Source organism: Pristis pectinata, chromosome 38 (genome assembly GCF_009764475.1).
Source record: "Pristis pectinata isolate sPriPec2 chromosome 38, sPriPec2.1.pri, whole genome shotgun sequence".
Classification (NCBI taxonomy): domain Eukaryota; kingdom Metazoa; phylum Chordata; class Chondrichthyes; order Rhinopristiformes; family Pristidae; genus Pristis; species Pristis pectinata.
In genome coordinates, this window is record NC_067441.1 from 8,074,548 (window position 1) to 8,101,655 (window position 27,108).

General features: G+C 44.9%; 1 protein-coding gene across 1 annotated transcript in view; it reads right to left on the bottom strand.

Moving 5' to 3' along the window:
• The window catches only part of LOC127587014 (nuclear RNA export factor 1-like), a 77,152-nt gene that overhangs the window by 42,721 nt on the left and 7,323 nt on the right, over positions 1-27,108 (bottom strand). The window contains 1 exon segment of the mRNA XM_052045124.1: positions 9,626-9,818. Within this exon segment, the coding sequence (XP_051901084.1) occupies positions 9,626-9,818 (193 nt within the window).

Genomic DNA, 27,108 nt, shown 5'->3' on the forward strand with positions numbered 1-27,108 from the left:
ATTTGGCAGAATCACATGCTGGTTATCTCCATGAGCCATCTAGTCTAAAACCTTGGTGATGCTCCAACCCACATCCTTCGATATTCCTTTTTCAGACTTTTAATCCTCTTAACAGCTTCTGGATCCTGCCTCAATAATGTTTTGTAATTCTGCATTCTAACCTTTATTGACACAAAATGCAGTAATTACTTGTGATACTGTAAATTTCTACCCTCTCATTACTGGCTCGTGAATTTATGGAAATAACCTATTTACGCTGTTATAAATCTTCATGATCTTTAAAATCTCCAGTAATCAGATTCTCTCATCCACCCTTAACCTTTCAGAGTAAGTGAAAACACCCCAATTTAGATGACTTCTTCCCGATAATATTTCAGTGACTTTCGTCATTTATCTGAATACTTGGTATTACCGCCTTCAAGAATATTTATCCCCTAAATTTATCTTTGCTAATAACTCCTAACAATGAAAGTTATGCTGAAAAGCACTGACAGCTGACAAAAACCCTAAATTTGATGCTTTGTGAGGAAGAAACAGGAACTATAAAATACCTTACACAAACCGATGAGAATCACAAGATCAAGATCACAAAACAAGGGAGCAGAACTAGGCCATTCGGCCCATCAAGTCTGCTCCAAGAAAAGGAAAAAAGAAAAGAAAATGAGAAATTGGGGGTGGGGGCGGGCAAAAAAAATCTAACCCCAATTTCTGGCCTTATCTCCATATCCCTTGATACCCCAGCTATTTAGATATCTATCTACCTCTTCCTTAAACGCCTCCAATGATCTGGCCTCCACTGCTGTACATGGCAAGGAATTCCACAAATTCACCACCTTCTGGCTAAAGAAATTTCTCCTCATCTGTTTTAAACCTGTACCCTCTAATTCTAAGATTGTGCCCTCTGGTCCTGGACTCACCCACCAAGGGAAACAGCTTGACCACATCTACTCTGTCCAGTCCTTTCAACATTTTAAATCTCCATGAGGTCCCCTCTCATTCTTCTGTACTCCAGTGAGTACAGTCCAAGAGCCGACAAACGCTCATCATACGTAAGCCCTTTCATTCCGGGAATCATCCTCTTAAATCTCCTCTGAATCCTCTCCAACATCAGCACATCCTTCCTAAGATATGGGGCCCAAAACTGTGCACAGTATTCCAAATGAGGCCTCAATAGTGCCCTGTAGAGCCTCATCAACACTTACTTACTTTTATATACTATACCTCTCGAAACAAATGCCAACATAGCATTCGCTTTCTTTACCGCCGACCTGACCTGGTGGTTAACCTTTAAGGTATCCTGCACGAGTACCCCCAAGTCCCTTTGTACTTCTGTACTTTGAATTTTCTCTCCTTCTAGATAATAATCTGCCAGTTTATTTCTGTTTCCAAAGTGTACAACTGCACATTTCTCAACATTGAATCTCATTTGCCATTTCCTTGTCCATTCTCCTAAACTATCTAAGTCTCTCTGCAACCTTCCTGTCTCGTCAATACTCCCTACTCCTCCACCTATCTTGGTGTCATCTGCAAACTTAGCCACAAAACCAATTACTCCATCGTCCAAATCGTTAATGTACAAGGTAAAAAAGAAGCGGCCCCAACACTGACCCCTGCGGAACACCACTAGTAACCGGTAGCCAACCAGAACGAGATCCTTTTATTCCCACCCTTTGCTTCCTGCCAACCAGCCAATGTTCCACCCATTCTGTTATCCTACCTGTAATTCCACGACCTCTCATCTTATTAATCAGTCTCTTATGCGGCACCTTGTCGAAGGCCTTTGAAAGTCTAAATACACAACATCTACGGCCTCTCCTTATCCACCCTACCTGTGATTTCTTCAAAAAACTCCAATAGGTTGGTCAGGCAGGATCTTCCCTTCACAAAACCATGTCGGCTAGGGACCTATCTTGCCTTGCACTTCTAGGTATTCCATAACCCCATCCTTGAGGATCGATTCCAATAACTTTCCCACTACTGACATCAGACTAATAGGTCTGTAATTTCCTTTATGCTGCCTCCCACCTTTCTTATACAGCAGAACTACATTTGCGACCCTCCAGTCCTCCGGAACCATGCCGGATTCCTGGAAAATTATCACCAATGCCTCCGCAATCTCTAAAGCCACCTCCTTCAGAACCCAGGAATGCACCTCATCCGATCCGGGACACTTATCAGTCTTTAGCCCATTTAGTTTTCCTAGCACCTTCTCTCTAGTAATCTTAACTGAACTCAGTTCCATTCCATTCTGACTAACTGGTATATTGCTGATGTCCTCCACAGTGAAGACCGATGCAAAATACTCATTTAGTTCTTCTGCCATCTCTTTATCATCCATTATAATCTCTCCTGCACCGTTATCGATTGGTCCTACATCAACCCGTGTCTCTCTTTTACTTCTTATATATTTAAAAAAAACTTAGTATCCTTTCGAATGTTATCTGCCAACTTCCTTTCATAATTCATCTTTTCTTTCCTAATGACCTTCTTTGTTTCTTTCTGCAGGTTTTTAAAAGTTTCCCAGTCTTCTGTTTTCCACTAATTTTTGCTTCCTTGTATGCCCTCCCTTTTGCTTTTATTTTAGCCTTCACCTCTCTCGTTATCCACATTTGTGCCTTTTTTTTTTCCATTCAAAACCTTCTTCTTTCTTGGAATATATCTATCCTGCATTTTCCTTATTACTTGTGGAAATTCCTTCCATTTCTGCTCCGCCGTCCCTCCAGCTAGCTTACTCTTCCAATCAATTTGGGCCAACTCCTCTCTCATGCCAACGTAATTTCCTTTGTTCCAGTGAAATATAGATACACCAGTTATCAGCTTCTCCTTCTCAAACTTGAAACTGAACTCAATCATATTGTGATCACTGGTTCCCAGTGGTTCCTTTACCTTTAGTTCCCTAATCACCTCCAGTTCATTACACAGCACCCAATCCAAAACAGCTGATCCCCTGGTGGGCTCATCAACAAGTTGCTCCAAAAAACCATCCCGTAGACGTTCCACAAACTCACTCTCCTGAGATCTACTGCCTTGCTGGATTTCCCAGTCCACCTTCATGTTAAAATCCCCCATAATTATCTTCACATTGTCACTCTGGCACACCTTTTCTATTTCAAACTGCAACTTATTGTCCACTTCCTGACTGCTATTAGGGGGCCTATATATAACTGCTACTATTGTCCTTTTACCCTTGCTATTTCTTAGCTCCACCCATAAGGATTCCACCTCTTCTGACCCAATGTTCTTCCTTTCTATTGATTTTATATCATTACTAACCATCATGGCCACACCTCCCCCTCTGCCTACCTGCCTATCCTTCCTATACACTGTGTACCCCTAGACATTCAGTTCCCAATCACATCCGCCATAAAGCCATGACTCGGTCATTGCCACAATGTCGTATTTATTAACCTGTAGTTGTGCCACTAGGTCATCTACCTTATTCCTAATGCTACGTGCATTTAAATATAGTACATTTAGTCCAGTATCTGCTATTGATTTTGTTGTACTTCTATTGTTCAGCAAATTATCCTGACTTCTCACCTGCCTGTCCTTCTTGCCATCCTCACTGTCTTGGGCTTGTTTCTATAAACTTCCTCGCTTACCCTAACAGCTTGTATCCTAACATCCTGGTTTCCATCCCCCTGCCAGATGGTAAAGAAGGAGGAGCAAATAGCAAACAAATTTCAAAAAATAAATTCTTATTCATGGGAATGTAGAATTCAGGAATCCCCTTTGCAGACCACATCCTACCTCCCTAATAGGCACTTAATTGCTGCCTGAGAGAGAGTCTGAACAAGTGGTATTGAATGTTTTCAGCAAGCACCGAATGTCTCCAATTTCTAGCACTTTAAGTCAGTGATGGATTACTACTGGTATGGGAAATTAAAGGTATTTTCTGGGGCTTTTCACATCTGCTAACATTAAGAGTGTCTGGGTGGACCCACATGGAGCATATACAGACGTAGCCAAGAGTTTAAATGCATGTTACAGTAATCCAAGGTCACCACACGCTGATTTGTTTGTATATCTGCGATTCTAATCAGTACTAAATGACCCACACTTACTTAGCAGCTGCTTCGGTGTTTTAGTAGCTCATTTATAGTGGCTTTAATAAACTGATGGTAAAATTTACTGCACAGATGGGTAAGTTTACCAGTTCCCCTGATAGCTCTTAATAAATGAACCAGACAAGAAAAGCCCCAATTCAATCAAATTTTGCATTGTAAACCAAAAGAGAATCAGCTGGGTTTTGGGAAACTCTCCACCTCAGAAGTCCGGACCCAAAAGGTCTTTTCAGATGTTGATTGATCTGTTGTGTATTACAACATGTTCTGCACTAATTTTTGGAACTTCAACAACGTCTAGCTTGTGCAACACAGTAACAAAGAGGTTCAAGTCTCACGAGGAACCCATTGCAGCAGAGATGTGCCACTACAAGAGTAGTGACAGGCATCGATGGGGGAAAGCTCGATAACGAGGAAAGAATGCAAGATGTTACACTGTCAGGGTCGTAAATCAAGTGTGGGAGAACGTTTATGTGAACCATATATAAAAGAGAAGCTTGGAACATTTCACATAAATGGAGCTGAGGGGCAAGTCCCCCCCCCCCCCCCACCACCACAGAGGGTGGTGGGTATATGGAATATATTGACAGAGGAGGTGGGAGAGGCGGGTACAATTACAATGTTTAAGAGACACTTGGACAGGTACATGGATAGGGAAGGTTTAGAAGAATATGGGCCAAATGTAGGCAAATGGGACTGGCTCAAGTAGGCATGGACATGTTGAGCCGAATGGCCTATTTCCATACTACATAACTGACAAATGAAGAAAAGATGCATATTGAAAATAAATATGGAGAAGAAACCAATAAAAAAAAATTCCCGACTGTTTAATTTCAGATTTTTAGCATTGACAATTTTGGCTTTGTATTTCAAGAATGCAGCCAAATTGTTCTGATGAAATGGGAAGACAAGACACCCATCTCCACGCCTGGTTTCCTAGTACACGTGTTAACTGAAAAACATTCAGCAAGTAATTCTGCTACTGAGTAGCAAAGGTTCACTGACGAGTTGGTCCACCGTATCCATGTACAACTGGAAACATTTCAAACCGATAGATGCCCAAACGTGGCACTAAGTAACAGGTGCCTCCGAGAGCGTCCCACACATACATTCGCAAGTGTTTTGCCAAGAGGAACTGAGCCGAGAACAAAAGCGCATAAATTATTAAATATACGTGGAAAAGAAGGGGAGAGAGGGAGCAAAAGTTGAACATTTGTGCTACCTTTCTCCCCTTGCAGTTTAAGGATGTTTTCTTAGGAGAACTCACAGTGAGAAAATGAAAACTTGGATATAGGTAGCACTTCAAAATACTCAAAGCATTTTCAGCCAATGCATTATATTTGAAAAGGAGTCGCCAATATGGCTAAATCATCAGGAGAGTAAAGTGCAAGTTCCAGCTAATATTAAATCAATTATTTCTGATTTGATGAGTAATTCATGAAGATCAGAGAGTTTTCAATGCTTACGCTGCAAATCTTCCATTGCTCTCTTCAAACTTAGCCCATTCAAAATGCAATTGTCACACCTTCTTACAAGGTTTCCAAAATCATCGTCTTCACACACTGCTGTGCATTTGAGTAACGTGACTCCTCTCAAAGCTACTACTCTTTTCAATGGCTTTTGGTAAAGCTCTGCACATGGGCACAGCTTCAGCAGCCTGGGTTCAATCTTGCCTGTGGAGTTCACACCTTCTCCCGGTCATTGCAAGCTTCCTCCAGGTATTCCAGCTTCCTCCCACGGGCCAAAGGCACGTGAATCAATTGGTTAATTGGCCACTAAATTGCCCCTGCAGTGTAGGTGAGTAGCAGAATCTGAGGGGAGCTGATGAGGATATGGGGGTAATGAAATGGGATTGACATAAATGGGTGCGATAGTATGGACTCACTGGGCCGAAGGGCCTATTTCCATGTTTTATGACTCTATAGTGGAAGTGAGAGGAATTTGGAAGTCATAGTACAGATTAAAAAGTGTGTTTAAAGATGGGAAACAAAGGGGGTGGTGCTGTTTTCCTCCAGACTCATTTGCAGTGATGTTTCTGATGGATAGTTTCAGATCAGCTACACGTTTCAACTCTTACTAAAAAAAAGGGAGCAGCTTATAAAGCCTGCAGAAAGCAGATGAGGAGGGAAGTTATAGGTGACAGGAGGGTATATAAAAACACAGCAGTGCCACAGTGACATCATTGACTTGTTCTATAATGAAACGAAAGCTTACTGCAAATGCCACAATGATGCAAAGAGGAGATGCGCAGAGGGGCAAAATGCACAAATCCTTAAACAGTGACAGGGCAGGTGGACAAGGTGGTTCAAAAAGCACATGGATTACTTGAGTTTATAAAAAGGTAGGACACAAGACCAAAATGACCATGCTAGAACTTTGGTTGGGCCTCAGCTGAAGCAAGGTGGGCAATTCTAGGCTGGATGTTCCATGGAACATGTCAAAGTCCTGGGAAGAGTACAAAGGGGCGAGAGACTTCAGTTATGAGGAGAGATTGGAAAGCTGGGCCTGTTCCCTCAAGAGGTGCAAAATGGAGGTTTTTGGTAGAGGAATTTCCCTTTGGCAAGAAAGCAAATAACCATAATCAACACAGCAGTGCAGCATTTAGCTGTGAGGACCTGGCTTCAATCCCGACTTCAGGCGATGTTTGAACACTCTCCATGACTGCATGGGTTTCTGCTGCATGTTCCAGTTTCCTCCCACATTCCAAACCTGCTTTTAGGTGAAATGGCCACTGTAAATTATCCTTTACTGCAAATAATTGGGAAAAGAATCAAAGGGGAGTTGATGGACCAGTGTCAGTGATTAACTCAAAGGGATATAGGGAAATGAGGGGGATAAAAGGACTGTACGGAGCCAAAGAGCTAAATAGTCTCCTGTGAATAAATCAACACCAGAGATCAAGTAGGAAATGAGGAGGATGCTTTTCACTGCAAGTTGTAGGGCATGAATTGCTCTCCCTGAAAAAGGTAGGAGGAGGACAGATTCTCGAGGACGAGGAACTTGCATTGTTAAAACCACAGGAATGTGGTGTTAAACATAAAACACATCCAAAGAGCTTAGCATTGGACTGATGGGTCAGCTGGTCTTCTTTAACTGAACATTCCATAAAGCATGAAGACTCGACACTCCCTTTCCTGCAACAACAGCCAGATTTAATTTCAGGAAAGTTAGCAAAGCTGCTCTGCTGTTTGAACTGCCTTGAAGCAGAGATTTCTGCATGACCCAACCTGGCAACACAGCCCAACACACAACTGAAGTGCAGTTAACAACTGCATGGTAATTGGCCCAGTTAAACAAGTTGACTGAACTCCTAACTTTAATTACCTCCCATTTTTAACTTGATAGCCTTAACTGCTTTATTGCAAAGCCTGCAAGTTAACGATCGCTCTCTTTGACTCTAAAAGTGAGCAAGCGCGAGAGAGAGAGAGCACACATACCACATACAGTATGGCATGTGTACCAGTAGGGTATGGTACTCCATTCAGCACTAACCCAGAAAGCACCAATTTGTTATGGAACTCTTGGATCTGAAGTCCAAACAATACAGTGACTACAGTTGAGCATGTTACCATAGACATGTCTAGCTGGGGAAAGTTGTGCAGGCAACCAAGGAGAGGTGGTGACAGCAACTCCTTATCAACTCCAGCAGGAGGCAAAGAGACACACCGTGGAATCTTACGCATGTAATGGCTGCTACTAGCAAATCCAGCACTAGCCCACGCTCACCTAGGTACTGAACAGCCACACCACTTGCACCAACCCACTCAAAACTAAACCCTCACAGGCAGCCACTGCACACTACCCCAGTGGTCACTCCACACCGAGTCATGTGGTGATGAGATCACTTTAATCATTAGCGAAGGGCTACGTCCACAACCAGGTCCTCAGCACATGGAGGGGAGGGCCCTGGAGGGATATGGGCCGAATGCAGGAAATTGGGACTAGCTAGGTGGACAATGAGGTCAGCATGGCCTTGCTGGGCCAAAGCTGTATAGCTCTATACATCATGCTATAATGATCCCTTTTAGTGGTAATTCCACTTGCAATCTCATTCCTGAGCATTAAGTGAGGTGCCAATGGTAAAAGCACTGTGTTAATTTATTATTGTAGCTTTCACACTGAAGATTCAAAGTGGTGTCTGGTGAAAAAAAGTGAAGATCAATTGCCTTCAACAAAAAAAATTCTAAAGACCATAAATTTAAATTATTCCTTGCAACATTTAGGAAGAGTTTGCAATTTCCACTAACCTCTCCATTAAAGCATGATTCCTGTTTTCACTTGCTGAGTGTTAATTTTAAGTATGGTTACGTTCAAAACAATGCAGAGGATAAAAATCTAGGTGGATATTTTTCTTACAAGTTAGTACATCTTGAGCTGTAGGACTGCCAACGCCATTTCAAAAAGGGTAGGACTGTTATCCTTACCGCACCCATTCTTTCAACATTTATAACCGATCTGCAAGGGATGTCACATAATGCTTCGTTGCAAGCATCTGGGAATTCACAATTTTAACACACATGGTGTACTTCAGTGAATGTTAGCCAAATATTCATTTTCTTATTGAAACATTGCTTCAGTAAATTATAAGACCCGTCAATACTTTCTCATTGAAAAGTAAGGGGGCAGCACAGTGGCACAGACGGTAGAGCTGCTGCCTCACAGCTTGAGACCTAGGTTCAATCCCGACCTCAGCTGCAATCTTGCAGGCAGACACTGTAGTGTAGTGATTAGCGTAACGCTATTACAGCACCAGCGACACGGGTTCAATTCCCGCCGCTGTCTGTAAGGAGTCTGTATGTTCTCCCCGTGTCTGCGTGGGTTTCCTCTGGGTGCTCCGGTTTCCTCCCACGTTCCAAAGATGTACGGGTTAGGAAGTTGTGGGCATGCTACGATGGCGCCGGAAGCGTGGCGACACTTGTGGGCTGACCCCAGAACACACTACACAAAAGATGCATTTCACTGTGTTGATGGTCAGCATGGATTTGGTGGGCTGAAGGGCCTGTTTCATGCTGCATCTGTTTCTATGACTCTATAACAATAAAACTGGATCGTGGTGCAGGATAGGAATGGCCCCCGCTGATTTAATACTAGATAGCCAAATTTGTTTTTAAGTATGGAACACACCTCAGCATGTGGCTCTTGGTAAAGCCGATGAGAGATAAAGTCAGGGCTGGGCTTAGATAAATCACCACGATTAATTCACAGCTTTAGTTCTCAATAAACAAGTCAAATGAAACTGTACAAAAACAAAACATCAGTGATAAGAGAGCTGAGGACTATTCTTTACATGCAAAAAATAAACTGCTGGAGGAACTCAGCGGGTCAGGGAGTATCTGTGGGCAGAAAAAGACAGTCAATGCTTCAGGTTGAGACTGATCAAGGATGAAGGGTCTCGAGCCGAAAAATCAACTGTTTCCCTGCACAGAAGCTGCCTGACCTGCCGGGCTCCTCCAGCAGTTTGTTTTTTTTTCTGCTCCTGATTCCAGCATTGGCAGTCTTGCATCACTCTTCTCTTTTTGCTGCTATTGCTAACAGCCCTACATTTGCAGATTGCTACTTACAACCGTGGTCTCGGTGAGTCATGGTCATTCATAGCCACGTCACCGTCTTCATCCTCGAACCGTGAACGTGGGTTGGGCCCTCCACCGCCTCGATTCCTCGATTTGTGATTGACGTCACTGTACATCTTCCACCGGAATGGACCACGTCCCTTCTTTTTACGGACCGGAAAATTTCCAACACGATCATCGTGCTCTGAAAGTAAAACAGTTAAAATCAGTTTGGAGAAGCACAGAAGAATGGAAAGAGAGGTTATATTGATGACAAAGAAATGCCTCAATTGTCCAGGGAGTTAATCACTTTGTTCATTTCATAAAATTTCTTTCAATCAAAAAAGGAAATTGTAGTATGTCACCACCCTTGGGTATCTATAATTCACTGAGAAAAGATCATTGCAGTTGCCCAGTTAAGCAGAAACCATACAAACCTCAAAACACATGGCTCTGGCTCCTAGATCAGTAGACAGTTGTTTCATTGCCCCAGCTGAGATCAAACACTGCATTTTCTCTATAACTTGTAGCAGGTGGGTAAAAAGACAAATCCCTGCTTCTGATGGTTAGCCATTGGATGCCCTCTATGCTGGTGTTAGGTGCACATGGGATTGAGTTTGGCCGCGATGAGATCAATATCAAATGGCACGTTGCTGGATTTACAAATGAAAAATAGCTACAATACTAGAGTGTTTTCATGGATCTAAAGTCCAGGTAGGAGTCCGAAAGCCTTCATGAGACTCTGGGTTAAATGCAGAAATCTATTGGTGGAGGACATCTAGCAGATACAGTACACTTCCAGTTCTATGTTAAGCAGGTGCGGTAACAGCACTGAACTGTAATTGGTGTGATAAGTAAATGGCACAGCATATTGATTAGTTAATATGGCAGTGGGGACAGGACACACAGGTTTATGCCCACAGCCAGCTGTGTGATCCTGGTGAAGTGCCCAACAGTCATTCCAAGTAGATCTTACCCATTCCAGCAGCTATATAGAAATTTTTTTTAAATTGTGGTAAAACCAATTGAACACATGGATCTAGTGCAGTAGGTGTAATATTTGGAGCTTGATAACCAGCAGACCGTGCTGTACGTTTATGGTACCAAATGCCTTCAATATCTATTTATTTAACAAGCATGTCATTAAGATAAAAACAAAATTTGTATTGTGTCTCAAAGACATCAAGGTGCTTCACAGTAGGTTTTTATTTGCTAATACTCCTAATACCAAGCCACTTCAGGAGATACAGTCAGATGACCAGAAGCCTGCTCAAGAGAGGCTTTAAGAAGCATCTGAAACAAGGAGGCAGGAGTTTCAGGAGGAATTCCAGTTTAGAGGGTTGGCACCTGATGGTAACAAGTACCACGGTGGAGCCATTACATTTAGGTTTGAACAAGAAGTCAAAACAAAGAGTGCTGATAAACAGAATGTTAAGGCTAAGGAGATTACAGGGATAGGGAGAGAATAGAGCATGGATGAATTTAGACACAAGGATGATAATTTTAACAGGGAGCCAGTGTGGAACAGCAAACACAGGTCTGATGGATGAACAGGGCATGGTGATTGTTAGGACATAGGGAGCATAGTTTTGAATGACTTAAGTTTAGAACAAAGCAGGCCAGTCCAGAGTCTAGAAATAAACAGACTATGGACAAGTGTTTCAGCAAAGCTTGAGCTGAGGTGGGGAGGGGGTCTGGCAATGTAATTGAATGGATATGACATCCAAATGTCAACTCAATCAAATTTGACCCCAGTGTTGCAAACAATCTTGTTCAGTTCCACACAGTCAGCAGGGGATGGATCTGCAGGGAACAAAACTATAGCTTCAGCCTTTGCAGACAACATCCTGGCTGTAGGATTGAAGGCTTTCACTCCAGAACTATATGTACTTCTAGACAAACAGTTCAGATCACTGGCGTCAAGCCTACAATGTTAACTGCCCAGGTCAGAATCAAAATTTATTATCACTGACTTACATGATGTGAAATTTATTGTTTTGCGGCAGCAGTACAGTGCAAAGACATAAAACTACTATAAATTACAAGAATAAATAAATAGTGCAAAAAAAAAAGGAATAATGAGGTAAGGTTCATGGACCATTCAGAAATCTGATGGCAGAGGGGAGGAAGCTATTTCGGAATCATTGAGTATGGCTCTTCAGGTTCCTGCACCTCCTCCCTAAATGGTAGTAACGAGAAGAGGGCATGTCCTGGATGGTGAGGGTCCTTAGTGATGGATGCTTCCTTCTTGAGGCACAAACCTCTTGAAGATGTCCTCGACAGTGGGGAGGGTTGTGTCCGTGATAGAGCTGGCTGAGTCTGCAACCCTCTGCAGCCTCTTGCGATCCTGTGCATTGGAGCCTCCGTACCAGGCTGTGATGCAACCAGAATGCTCTCTACCATACACCTATAGAAATTTTAAAGAGTCTTTGGTAACATACAGAATCTCCTCAAACTCCTAACGAAGTAGAGCTGCTGGCCTGCCTTCATGATTGCATGTGTTAGACCCAAAATAGATCCTCCGAGATGTTGACGCCCAGGAACTTGCTGCTGCTCACCCTTTCCACCGCTGACCCCTCAATGAGGACTGGTGTGTGTTCTCCCGACTTCCCCTCCCTGAAGTCCACAATCAGTTCCTTGGTCTTGCTGGCGTTGAGTGAGAGATTGTTGTTGCGACAACACTTAACCGGCCGATCGATCTCACTCCTGTATGCCTCCTCATTGGCATCTGACATGATCAGGCATGTCCCATCCACGAAAAGCAGGACAACTCGTCAACCAGTATATACTCAAGTGTCAAAGCTCTGGAAGGTGTAGCAGCACTACCAGTGACACAAACTTACTAAAAACCCGACCACAATGTTTAGTTTGAATTTTGTCAATAGCTGGCTCCAGACATCCAATTTAACATTGACCCAGGAGCTGCAATTCCAAAAATGAAAAGCGACTGCCTTTAAGAGCACAGCAATATCTGATTAAACATTGCATCATGACCCCTGGTAAAACTGAATTCAAATGATATCAAAGGAAAAACATTTCAGTGGTTGGAACTATAACCTTGTATAAAGCATGGCTGTGGTTGATGAAGGCCAGTAATCTAAGCCCCAGCATGTGACTGCACGAGACCCTCTGGACAGTGTCTTAGGACCTTTGTCAGCTGCTTCAAAGTAGGGATGATTGATGTTCAATTCAGTTTTCAAACACTCCAGCAACTGAAGCAGCCATGCCTGCATGCAGCAGTACCTTGGCCACATGCAGCCACAGGCTTGTAAGTGAAAAGTAAAAGCCACATCTCTAAGGTGCCAGGCAATGACTACCTCCACAGCAATAGCCTACCCTTGACTTTCAATGGCATTACCATTGCCAAGTCCCCCACCATCATCCTCAAGGTCACTATCGAACAGAAACTCAACTACAAAAGTAGATAGGTTAGAGGCTGGGTTTCCTGTGGGGAGTGACTCAACTCGCCTACACCCTAGAGCCTTTCTGCCAGTGAAGGTCAACAATGGTCAAGAAGCTGAACAACATCCAGGACAGTTGCCTGCTTTATTGGTACCCTCCATCATCAACACACATTAGCTGCAGTGTGCAGCATGCACTGAAGTTGTGTGCCTTGGCTATCTGAACAGCAGCTCTCAAACCTGCAACCGCTATCAGCAAAAAGTACAAGTCACACATCATCCTGACTTGGACAAGCTTTGCACTGTACCTCGGTACAAGTGACAATAATAAACTAATACCAAATATATTGCTTTTCCTTCCTCGTCTCTGCATCCAAATCCCCCACCACACCCACCCAATAGAACTGGGGGAGCCCCTTCACTGCTTGCACTGCAACAGTTTCAAGCTGCAGGCCACCATCACCTTCTCACAGGCACTTAGGGAATGGTGGCCTTGCTTGCCAAGTGAATGATGAAATCGTGCAGGAAAGTGATAATGCTGGCCAGTGCCACTTAGATCCTAAAAAGTGAACAGGGAAAAAGGCAGCAATGTCATTAACAAAATACACTGCAGCAATCTGTGGAGTGTGTCAACACCTCCCAAAATACCAACCCCTGCTACCAAATCGGACGTCAGTGAGTGCATGGAACATAATCACCTCAAGGTTGCCTTCCAAACTGGAAATACATCAGCATTCATTCATTGCTGCTGGGTCAAAAATCATGAACCACACTTCATAATACTGTGTGACTCTACCTTCAGAAGAAGTTGATTTGTTACCACCTTCTCAGGGGACAAGGATTGGGAAATGAATGCAGGTTTACAAAGACCTACAGCGTTTCTCCATAAAGGAATTTTGGTGTAGAGGGTCATGTCTGGTGCTTTGAAACAGCCAATTTATAGCCAATTGCAGTTTATATGACAGGGACAATACGTTCCTCAAAAAGGAAAAGAATTGGGGCAGAAACATGCAATCCAAAGAACCAAATTAGATATACATGCTCATATGTATTAGGTTAGGATGTTGAAAGTGTCTGCATGATGTTTCCTACAGCTGAATAATTCATCAACACTCAGGTGTCTGAAGTTAGAGGAAGAATGACTTAATGGATAACGTAAAGGACTGACAATAATCCTCCAACAGTAGAGTGATTGTTCTGATGCAAGATCACCAACCTGAAATGTTAACTCTGCTTTTCTCTCTCTACAGATGCTGTCTGACCTGCTGAGCACTTTCAGTTACGCAGCGTTTTGCTTTGGAGAACGAAACAAAATTAGAGGATTGGTTTCTCATAAAAGGGAGCAGGTCTTGCAAGCTGAATTAAAATTTCTTTTGCATCACTGTATATCCAGATAATTGTAAGTGGTACACAAGAAAAAAGTGGGTCATATAACCCTCAAGTTCACCTTGTCATTCAATAACATCATGGTTTATCCTGTAACTCAGGATCACTTTCCTGCACAATTTCATCATTCACTTGGCAAGGAAAAATCAATTGATTTCAATTGAACAGCCATTGCCCCCATAACCCATTGGGGTGGAGAATGCCAAAGATTTACAGTTCTCCAAATAAAGACACTTCTCACACATCATAAATGGCTGTCCCCCTACCCCAAGATTATATCCCCAGTTGTGGAATCTCCAGCCTGAGGAAACCATCTCTTGACCCCAACTCTGTCAACCCCTTCAGAACGTTGTGTGTGTCAATGAGATCAGCTCTCTTTCTTTTACATTCCAGTAAAGACAAAACAGACAATCTCTTCCCAGAGATAGTAATCCAGTGAATTTAAGCTGTACCGATTCCAAGGCAAGCATTTCTTTTGTAGCAATTGGGACCAAAATAACATGCAGTGCTCCAGGCATCATCTCAAAGACCTGTAGAATTGCAGCACAACTTCCTTGCTCTTGTACTCCAACCCCCTTGGTAGAACAGCAATTTTAATCCTGCACACTCAAGGCCCAACAAATAAAAGCTGAATTACTGGTCTTTATGGAAAAGTGAACTCATCAAATCCAAGGGCAGTATCATTTTATTTTCCTCGCTAGAAACTGCAGGGAGTTGTAGACACAGCTCAGCACATCATGAAAACCAGCCTCCCCTCCGTGGACTCTATCTATACTTCCCACTGCCTCAGTAAAGCAGCCAACATAATCAAAAACCCCACCCACCCGGGTCATTCTCTTTTCTCCCCTCTCTCATCAGGCAGGATACAAAAGCCTGAAAGCATGTACCAGCAGGCTCAAGGACAGCTTCTATCCACTGTTATAAGACTATTCCCTAGTATGATAAGATGGACTCTTGACCTCCCAACGTACCTCCTTATGACCTTACACCTTATTGTCTACCTGCACTGCACTCTCCGTAGCTATGACACTTTATTCTGTGTTTTGTTATTCTTTTACCTTGTACTACCTCAATGCACTGTGTAATGAATTGACCTGCAAGACAAGCTTTTCACTGTACCTTGGTGCATATGACAATAATAAACCAATTTAATTTATCAATTTGCGTTATAGTTCACTTATAGTCCAAATGATAACATACATGTGTACTTCTGATGGCTAGAAGCCAGGCTATAGAAGATTGAAAGCTGTGGCATGATTATTGGAACTATGAAGCTTGATAAACTCTGCCCAATTCTCTTGCCCTTCTTTTCATTTATCAGGTAGCTGCTCTCCAATCCCTCTCCTCATCTCTAACCTCCTCCAACTCTGCCATCCTCCAAGATCTCTACAGATTACACGATCCCAATTTTCATCAGTCAGCCAGGTTTTTTGGCTCACTAGTCTCAAGTTATGCAACAAACCCCCAAATCTACATCCTTGCACTAACATCTTACGTTGCCAGTAATCCCATTTTGTTTGTCACTCTTGCACAACACCCAGGGACATCACCAGAAGTCAGAAGCACTACAGCTGTTGCTAAGATTGCTTGGGGCTAAAGCACATCCAAGCTTCAGCCAGATCTCATCAAGTACAACCTTCTGGTAGAACGTACTGGATAGCAATCAGAAGCAGGGGTGCTTTTCCTCACCCATAAACAACTGTGGTTTTACTGCTATTTTCACTTAAAAGGAGACAGTGGTGATTAAAGCACAATAGTAGACAGTAAATTCCTAGATATACATTGCCTAGGCAATAGAGGAGGTCTAGGATTTTACCAATTCCAAGATGAAACAGAAGCTATGGAATCACAGATCCTAGAATTTTCATTAATGACATTAATCACAGAGGCTCATAGGCAGAAACCGGCTATTCAATGCATTATGCTGGAAACACAATCAGGGTGTAGCTTGCTGAGTTTCCAGTGTTACAACCCATGCCCACGCCCCACGCAGCAAAACTACTGCAAGTTTGATTGGAGTACATTGGCCAGCACTGATACCGAGTTTAGGTTTCAAAAATCATTGAAAGAGAAATTGAGAAACCTTAATATGTAGATGCTAGTAAAGGTAGGAAACAGTACAATGGGACCTAATTTAAAGCATTTCGAAAAGGTGATAGTGGAGGATATTCCTTCGTAGCTTGAGAATAACAAGTAGAGATTCAGAAGAACTGTACGAGTGTAGGGAGATAAAAATATCTGGAGGAAGGAAGAGGCAGGGAGTGAGAGCAACTACAAAATGGTTACATTAGGAAGAACAGTACCAGATTATGTCAAGATTTTGGACACCTTCCTGCCTTTAACAAATGAGAAGGTCCCAGAGGTGTGCAATCGCAGTGGCTGCCGAGACTGCCAGTAGAATAGGCACATGGGCGAATGGGAAACAGCTTACAACTGCCAGTGTGATGGATAACTGAGAGAATTGATAGAAGCTTCCAGAACTTGAAAACACATAACCAAGGGCAATTGGACAGAGCCGAAAGGGTGGAGAGGGGCTACACTTCTTGGGGATGGACGAACATGAGCTCATGTCCAAGAGGAAAACGTGGAATAGCTGTGAAGCATACAGCGACCGCACCCAATGAAAAATACAATGTACCTTTGGGATCAGAGATTTTGGCTACCCAGGACCCATCAAATCTGGCAGGAATAACATAACAACCTTGGTATAATGATACAACTGACAAACAGATGACAGTCCTTGACAATCTAATACGGATGGCGACACTTGCGGGCTGCCCCCAGAACACTTATGCAAAAAGTGCGTTTCTATGTGTGTTTTCGATGTACGTGTGACTAATAAAGATAGCTTATAATCAGTAGACAAGTTCAGAGCAAGGCTTTTCAGGCTACTGATTCTCATCCTTTCAGCCATAAGAGTTTAGCAAAAGGCGAATCAGGAAAGTCTTTTCTTTTGCATAAACTACCAAGGTGCACAAACATACAAACTAGAACTACAGAACACTACAGCACAGAAAGCAGGCCATTCGACCCTTCTAGTCTGTGCCGAAAACGTAATTCCACTAGTCCCATTTACCTGCACCCAGTCCATAACCCTCCAGACCTCTCCCGTCCATGTATCTATCCAATTTATTCTTAAAACTTAAGAGTGAGCCCACATTTACTACATCAGATGGCAGCCTGTTCCACACTCCCACCGCCCCTCTGAGTGAAGTTCCCCCTAAACCTTTCCCCTTTCACCCCAAAGCCATGTCCTCTTGTACTTATCTCTCCTAATCTAGGTGGAAAGAGCCTACTCGCATTACTCTGTCATATACCCCTTATAATTTTGTAAACCTCTATCAAATCTCCCCTTATTCTTCTGCGCTCCAAGCAATAAAGTCCTAACCTGTTCAATCTTTCCCTGCAACTCAACTCTTGAAGACCTGACAACATTCTAGTAAATCTCCTCTGCCACTCTTTCAATCTTACTGATATCCTTCCTATAGTCAGGTGACCAGAGCTGCACCACAATGCTCCAAATTTGGCCTCACCAATGTCTTAGCCCAATCCACTAGGAGTAGACAACTTGCCCCCTCTGCTGCTTTTAGTAAGATTGTGACTATCTGATTGTAACCTGCTTCACATCCAATGGTAATCATTCACACTTATCAACTATGTCTACCTCTACTTTGCAAATAGTCAAGATCTCTGCTTCCACTGCCTTTTTGAGGAAGAGTCAGAGAGAAAAAAAATTAAATGCAGAACCCTTATTTTGTGGTATCGAGTGTAGAAAGGCTGCAATATACCTAGAAGGAAGCTGAAGTATTCTTTGTCAAGCATGTATTATAACTTGCTTGTTATAACAGTACAACAAAGTCAGAGATGGGTAGGTCTGACTGAGGGTGCAATGGAGAATTAAAGTGACAGACAACAGAAAACTCAGCATTGCTTCTACAGACTGAATCTGCATTTTGCCAATTTGTGTGTTTAGTTTTGCCAATGTAGAGGAGACAATACTGTGAACATTGAATGTGGTGCACTAGATTGGAAGTGCAAGTGAATCACAGCTTCACCTGGGAAGACCGTTTGGCTCCTTGGATGGCAAGAACAGAAATATTCCATCTCAGTCTGCACAGCAAGACAAGTAGTGGTGTGGGGACCAGGGAGTTGCAACAGTAACGGTCCCTTTCAAGTCTGAAAGGGCAGGGAAGGTTAATCTTAAAGCTGGTAGAAATCACAAAGGATGAGCTGTTGAATAATTCGATATGGCCCCATATAACCTCCCTACTTTTGTATTCAATTTTCCGCAGCAATTGACAATAGTATTCTGCACCTCATGCCTGAAGACTGCTGAAAATGGGGATTCTAAAGTTGAAGTACGACTCTAGTGAGATATCAAAATGGCTGAAGGTGCAGGAGGAAGGCCATTAGAACTGCTCATTGATAAAGCAGGGTTGCTCAGAACCAAGCAACTTAGATGAAATAGCCCAACCAAGTTTAAAACTACAACCAAATGAATTAGCTAGTTAATGGCTTTCTCATATGAAAACAATCACGTCACCATATATAGATAATAGGGGTATGCTACAAAATCAAGTGTGGAAAAGAAGCGAGTCAGTCTGGTGAACAGACTTTGAAGGATCTTTGAAGATTCAACAGCAGAGATGTTAAGTGTTAGAAAGGCAAGCTTATTTTGCTTCCCAGCTCTCAACAATTGGAGAAATCCCTATTCATTATTCACAATTTCTGATCTCTGGGGGACTGAAGAGAGTCAAGGAAGCAATTTAGTCTCAAACTGTTTATGTTCAGTTCAGGCTTGAATGGGACCTACGTATGGTACTACTAGCAAGGAAGGCTTTAGTGCAACCACCCATCAACTTATTGTGAACATTCAACCTGATGCAGGTTGAGCTCTCCGTAGAAAAGACCAGCCTTGATTTTACACTGCACCACTTTGATAGGCCATGTGGTTACCACATCTCACCTATCGATGTCGATGACCTGGATGCACGCAGCAGTAAACTCACTCAAGATCAGCTTTGCCAAATCTGAACCAACTTGAGATGCACTGGATTTCCACGTACTTTTAAAAACAGGCAAAAACCCTTAAATCAATTGTAAATGCCAAAACAAAAGGCACTCAAAAAGGACATAATTTTAAGGTGATTGGAGGAAGGTACAAGGGCACAGAGGATAATATGTCAGCACAACATTGTGGGCCAAAGGGCCTGTACTGTACTGTAATGTTCTATGTTCTACATTCAATCACAATTCCAATCAACTTCTTTACTTTGTGGCTACAACTAAAAATAAAATCCGATAGTAAAATGGCAAGTTAATTTTGACTTTGAAAACAATTTCCTTTCAAGAAGTCCTGGAAGCTGCTGAATGACAATACTGGGCAATAGAACTCTCAATTTTAGTCAGTGTCAGCAACAAACTGTGGGAGACAATTCCTTAATTTAAGTTAGGAACAGAAAATTTCCCCCAGGCATTGCAACTGAAAAACCATTGAATTTATCCATTCAATTCAGACCAAGGAAACACTACCCAGCAAAGCGTGGCAATAAATCTATTGAGAGTACAAGTTAACACTAAATAATTATCAAGGGAGTATATTGAGGAAAATTAGTAGCTGCCTGGAATAAAAACAGAAAATACTGGAAATACTTTATGAGCTCCTACTCAAAACTGTGGGATCAGAAGCTAGGCATAAACCATTTGGAAAGAAAACAGAGGTGAATTAACAAAATCCATACAAAATACAACTAATAGATGCAGGTTGCAGACCATACTCTAGGACCAGCAAGTGAACAAGTGCAGCAAGGTTGAAAAACATCTTTGATGTTGTCAGATAGAAGCAGATAATTTGCTGCAATGATCTCAGAACTTCAGAATTGTTCATCCTCCCTTTGATGAGTACCCAGGTTGCACAAGAAGCTAACCAATTCTCTGTGCTAGCAGACACTGTGATTCAGTTTTGGTTGTACTTAGGAACAGCCATCAATTACCTCCGATAAAGACTCTACATGAGAGTTTGAGGAGAATTCTCCCGCAGGGAGCCTGGCAGGGAACCGTCGGTGATCAGGAGGGCCGAGGAACACCTGCCTGGTCAGCTTGGACCAGGAGAAGGGCCTGGCAGGGGAGAGACCGTGATCAGAAAGGCGGTTCTCCCAGGACGAATTCGTGGTGGATCATGGCAGATCTCTGCAGACACCGACATTGAGGAGAAGATATCGAGGACTCTTCACGATCAAGCAGCCGCCTGATGAGAGCTTAACCTGCTGACACAGAGGAGGATCCTAATGCTGACTGGGAAACCAGTCTAACTCCTCTGTTCAGCAACCACATCAGGATGGCGGCAGCAATGAACACCTCGGGAGGAGGAATCCACAATACCGTCAGAGTGACGGTGAAGGACCTCAGCGATGGCAACCCTTTCACAAGGGACCTCTTCATCAGTAAGGTCCTGCTGGATACATGCAAGTTCGAGGCAAAGGACATCTACTGCCTCCAGGACTTCACGGGTAATGGGTACTTCGATGTTACCTTCAAGTACCCGGTGGGATGGCAGAAGCTGTGGCAGGACTTTCGGGAGAAGGGGAACGAAGCTCCGCTGTCACTACTGAAGGTGCAGCCTCTCTTCACCTTTCCCACCCAGAAGGAACGTGTGGTTATGGTGCACATGTTTAACCCACATGTGCCCGTGGTGGACGTCCTCACCTTCCTGGTTCAGTACATTGACGGAGCGGGAAGCTGCGACGACATCAAGGACCTGTTTGGGATCTGGACCAGCAAGTGCCAGGTGAAGATCAAGTTGAGAGTTGACGTAAATGGATCCATCATCCACCCCCCCTCAGCGTATGCCATCGGAGGGAACCGTGGATACATGGTGTACACGGGACAACCAAGGGTGTGTTGCAACTGCAACAAACCCAAACACGTGGCGGCCCAGTGGAGCGCAGTCATCTGCAAGAACTGCAAGCAGGAAGGTCACCACACATAGGACTGTCAAGACAGCAAACGTTGCAACCTGTGCGAGGAAGCAGGCCACCTCTACAAGGCCTGCCCAAAATGGGCCTGTACCTATGCACAGGCAATGAAAGGGGGTGTCAGCACCAACACCCTGGGGGACACTGACACCCCCCCACCAGCGAAAGGGGGGGGGGGGGGGGGGTGGTTGAGGACAGCCTGACCGCCTCGAGCTCCCAACCCCCAGCTCCGGGAGACCGGGAACAGCACTGCATCCGATGCAACCCAGCACCGGGAGAGGAAAGATTCTGGACCACCAGTGAAAGGAACAGGGGCACAGGCAGATCCCCCCCCCAGCGGCACCACCAGCCTCGCCACAAGGGACCCCACACCCAGGGGGAGACAACTCCCAATATCTGAGCCCGGAATCAGTGAGGCAGTTTACCAAAGCTGTGGGCATGAAGGCCCAGGACAAATGAAAGTGGACTGTGTAACTGGAACTGAACTCCAAAAGAGCCCTGGAGATAAAACTCGCATCTCTAAACATGCGCTGTGTGAAGAGCACCGCACGATGTGTTAACGCCTTACAGTTCCTCGCCAAGGTAAGGGCAGATGTGACCTTCTTACACAAGAGTGCAGGCTACCACACCTCCGCAACTATCGGAGGTGGTCGCGATGGTGGTCCCACCGACTGTTGGTATGGTCGGGGGGCAATGATTGTCGCGCTTCCGGCCTGGGGATTCTGATGAGGGGGTGCAACTTCTCAATCACCGGGGTCAGAGAGGTGGTGGGGTGGCGACTCCTTGTGGCAGATGTGATGTATCGGAACACTCCGCTCCAGGTAATTAATGTGTACACCTCACCTGTGCGGAGCGAACGGCTGGCCGTCCTCCAGCAGCTCCCACCGCTGCTGGCAACATCCCGGCCGGTGACTTCAACTGCGTCATCGATGTGGCTGGATGATCTGGCAGTGCCGACAGCAGACTGGATGGCACTTCCAGACTCCTGATGGGAACAGTAAAGGGTGCCAAGTTGCGCGACGCCTTCAGCACCCCTGCAGGTGGAGCACAGCCGCGACACACCTGGTCAAGTTCAGACGGCTTAGCCCGGTCCCGGATCGACTTCCTGTTTGTGTCGGAGCCAATCACGGTCAGATCCACCGACGTCACGCCGGTGTTCTTCTCTGACCACCGTTTCCTTCGGGCCTCCTGTCACCTACAGGAGGACCAGAAGGCAGGCAGGGGGATGTGGAAGTTGAACGTCAAGCTGCTGACCCCAGAGAGCGTGGAGGAACTAAAGAAGGATTACGCAGGCTGGAGAACTGTGAAACCCCTCTTTGACTCCCCTGTGCACTGGTGGGAAGCGACAAAGGAGAACATCAAGAGGTTCTTCATCCGCAGGGGGGTCCAGAAAGCAAGACAGAGTCAGAAGGAACTGTGCCAACTCCAGAAAGACTTGCAGCAACTCCTCCTTCTGCAGTCAAGGGGGGTGGATGTGAGGGAAGAACTCCGAGAGGCAAAGAGCCGGCAAGCCCAGCTCCACGCCTCTGAATCCTCCAAGATTATCTTCCGATCCAGGGTTCACTCCGTGGAGCAGGATGAGACGTGCTCATGTTTCTTCTTCCAAAAGGTGCACAGGGGGAGCTCTGTGAATCACAGCCTTAAGGAAAAGGACAGCCCAGTAGCAGCCTCGCAGACGGACATATTAAGGATCTGCAGATCCTTCTATGCCAGTCTGTATGACAGAAAGGCCACAGACAGCACCGCCTCCCAGAACTTCCTGTCCTCTATCACGGAGGTCTCAGATGACAGCAAGCGGGAGAGTCTGGACCAACCACTGACCCTGGAGGAGCTGACTGGCTCCATCCGTTCCTTTGATTCGAATAAAACTCCCAGAAGCGAAGGCTTACCGGTGGAGTTGTACTCGGCTCTGTGGGACTGGATGGGCCCGGACCTGCTGTAAGTGTACAATGCTATGCTTCTGTCTGGCAGTATGTCAGAGTCTATGAGGAAGGGTGCCATCACCCTCATCTACAAGCAGAAGGGGGAAGAGGGCGGACATCAGAAATTGGAGACCCATCTCACTGTTGAATGTGGACTATAAGATCCTGTCCAAGGCCATTGCCAACAGGGTCAGGTCTGCTCTGGGACAGGTGATCCACCCGGACCAAACCTGTGCTGTACCTGGCAGGAAGATCTCTGACAGCCTCGTGCTGCTCAGGGATACCATCGCCTACGTGCAGGACAGAGGGGTGAACACCCGCCTGGTCAGCTTGGACCAGGAGAAGGCCTTCGACAGGGTATCACACACGTGCACACTGGATGTGCTCTCCAAAATGGGCTTTGGGGAGGGAATCGGGAATTGGATCCAGCTGCTCTACACAGACATCTGTAGCGCAGTCCAAATCAATGGGTGGGAAACAGACAGCTTCCCCATCAAGTCTGGAGTCAGGCAGGGTTGCCCTCTCTCCCGTCTCGTTCGTGTGCTGTATAGAACCCTTTGCCGAATCCATCAGGAAGGATGAGAGCATCAGAGGGGTGACGTTGCCGGGCAGTGAGGTCACCCAGGTGAAAACCTCCCTGTACATGGACGACGTCGCCATCTTCTGCTCGGACCTGAGTTCAGTTCGCAGATGGATCGGCATCTGCGACCAGTTTGAGTTGGCATCAGGGGCCAGAGTCAATCGCGCGAAGAGCGAGGCCATGCTCTTCGGCAACTGGCCCGACCGATCCATCGTCCCCTTCACCGTCAGGCCTGACCATCTGAAGGTGCTGGGGATCTGGTTTGGAGGGGCTGGGGCGTGCAACTAAAATTGGTGGGAGCGGATTGAGAAGGTGAAGCAGAAACTGGGACTGTGGGAACGGCGCTCCCTATCGATAACTGGGAAGAACTTGGTCATCAGGTGTGAGGCGCTCTCAGGGCTGCTGTACTTGGCGCAGGTGTGGCCTGTTCCTCGCTCCTTGGGCTTGGGAATCACCCGCGCCGTCTTCCGGTTCATCTGGGGATCCGAGATGGAGTGGGTCTGACGGGCCACCATGCACAGTCCCTGGACAATAGGGGTAAAGGTGTCCCAAATGTCGCCCTCCTCCTGATGACCACCTTCATCTGTGGCTGCATCAGGCTGTGCGCGGAACCCAAGTATGTGGGCACCAAGTGCCACTACGTACCGAGGGTCTACCTGTCCCTGCTGCTGCGAAGGATAGGCCTGGCCCCGTGGCCACATGGCGTCCCAGTCAGCTGGACGCTGCCGCCCTACCTGTCCTTTGTGGAAAAGTTCTTCCAGACCAATTCCTTTGACCACAAGTTCATCAGGCAGTGGTCAGCACGGAACATCCTGCAGACACTGCAGGAGAAGGACTCAATGAATACTGTGGGGTGGTTCCCTGAGCAGACTGTCCAGACCATCTGGCAGAATGTCTCATCGCCAGAACTCACCAACAAGCACCAAGACCTCGCTTGGCTGGCAGTGAGAGGGGCCCTCCCAGTCAGATCCTTCCTGTATGGTCAGAACCTCACTCCCAGCATGCGCTGCCCCCAGGAGGACTGCGCTGGGGACGAGACGGTCGCCCACCTCTTTGCGGGCTGTAGGTTTGCAAGGAGGGTGTGGCAGAAGATGCCAAGGTCCTTGTCACGGTTCATCCCCAGCAGCAGCGTAACAGAGGATTCTCTGATCTACGGGCTGTTCCCGGGGACACACACAGAGACGGACATCAACTGCTGCTGGAAGGTCATCAACTCAGTGAAAGATGCTCTTTGGTCTGCCCGAAACTTGTTGGACTTCCAGCACTGCGAGATGTCCGTAGGGGAATGCTGCCGGCTGGCACATTCCAGGCTGCAGGAGTACGTGCTGAGAGACGCACTGAAGCTGGGCGCAGCCAACGCAAAGGCTCGGTGGGGAAGGACTACAGTTTAGGGTTCTTCTGCCACTGGAGAGGGAGGGGTGGGGACAGGAGAGAAAGCCCTTTAAATATTGTAAATACGGGACCGGGTAGCTTCCAGGGAGCCACACGTGGCATCGGTGCTGTTTTCTATATAAAAAGGTAACACTAATGAATGATCTGTACAAGAATGTAAAGGTTTGCACTGTTTTTGTAAATTGTATATAGTTTGTCGTTTATTATGAATAAAGTTTATTTTGTAAAAAAAACAATTAAAGATCCCTGTCCCAAAGACTCGAGCTGACAACTCACAATGAAGCTATCCGTCTTGTCAGGATGGGTACATATCAGGCAAACAGGAAGTATTAGGTTTGATGAAGGGAACCACACTTCAGATATTAGCCTGCCACTTTACTCCCCCCACAGATACTGACAAAAAGATCTATGTTTCTAACATTTTGTGAATTTTTAAAAAATATTTTTCCACTGAGAATGAGAGTTTTTGTTAACCAGGAATTATACATGTTTGACTACACTACATCTGGGAACAGACCAACCATTCTCATCAACTAGAGGCAGTGGATTCTGCCAGCAACTCCCTGACCAACATTTTCTAAAATCATTCACTTTAATCTCTCAAAATATGGCAGGAACTGCTGGAAACAGTAAGTCAGGTGGCATCTTTGGAGAGAGAAACAGATCAATGATTTTACAACTGAAACATAGCTGACCTGAAATGTTAGTTGTTCCTCTCTTCAAAGACATGGCCTGATTTATTGAGTATACCCCATAGTTTTGTTCAAATTTTCAGCATCTACGGTATTTCACTCTTCAATATCTTGCCTGGGCTCCTCAAGATAACCTTTCAATTACCTTCCCTTCATTTATAGGCCTGTAATACCTAACAATACCCTCCATTCACAGGGCATGTTTAACATATATAAAATGTTCCATGCTAGAAGAAAAATAGATGGCGAACCATGAGGTTCACCAACAGTGCAGATGACCAAGGAATTGGTTAGAGAACGCTTTTACGGACGAAGGGCCTGTTTCCATGCTGTATTACTCTGACCTAGTATCTTAAAGGAGATGATGAGAGATGCTAATGGTTTCTGGAAGCAAATCCCAAAGATCTGGGATTTAATAGCCAAATGCAGAGCCACCAAATAGTGGAGCAATTTACAAATACTCACAATTGCAGGAGGGTAAATTTCTTGGAAGGAAAATTTTGGAAGAGGTTCCAATGATGACTTAGGAAGACCACAGAGAGACAAATTTCTAAAAAAAAATCAAAGCATTGCTTAACCAGGAACTAATGGGGACAGCAGTCTACATGGAGGTTGGGTCCTTAGTACATGAAGCAGGTGAAGGAACAGAGACAAATTTCTGAGAGAATCCACATTCAAGAAGGATACTCCACAGTCCCTCTATATTGACAGTCATAGTCAAAAAAAGGCCACATAGAGTTGTTGACATTGCTCCCTGCATTTTACTTGGAGTTGCAATAAGGTCATTTCCCTAACGCCTCAGATTGAATGGAACCCGCACCGCAATTCAGGAAGCAGCTCTTTGGTTATCAAGGGAAGACCGTTCAGGATGACTCTACAGTGATGTTCCGTGTTGCAAACAGCAGTTAACTCAATTATTCGTAGAAGATCCTCATCATTATGGCATATCCTCCTCTTCCTAGGTGTGGGAGATGAAGCTGAAAATATTTTAAGCAATCATCTGCAAACTGCAGCCCAATTTGGAATGACTCATGACAAGATGGTATTCCAGAATTTTGACAAGAAAACAATTCCATTGGAGTTAGATTTCCCTACTCGCATAACCAGAGGACTAAGTCTTTTATGACCCTGGTTCTGAAGTTTCCTTA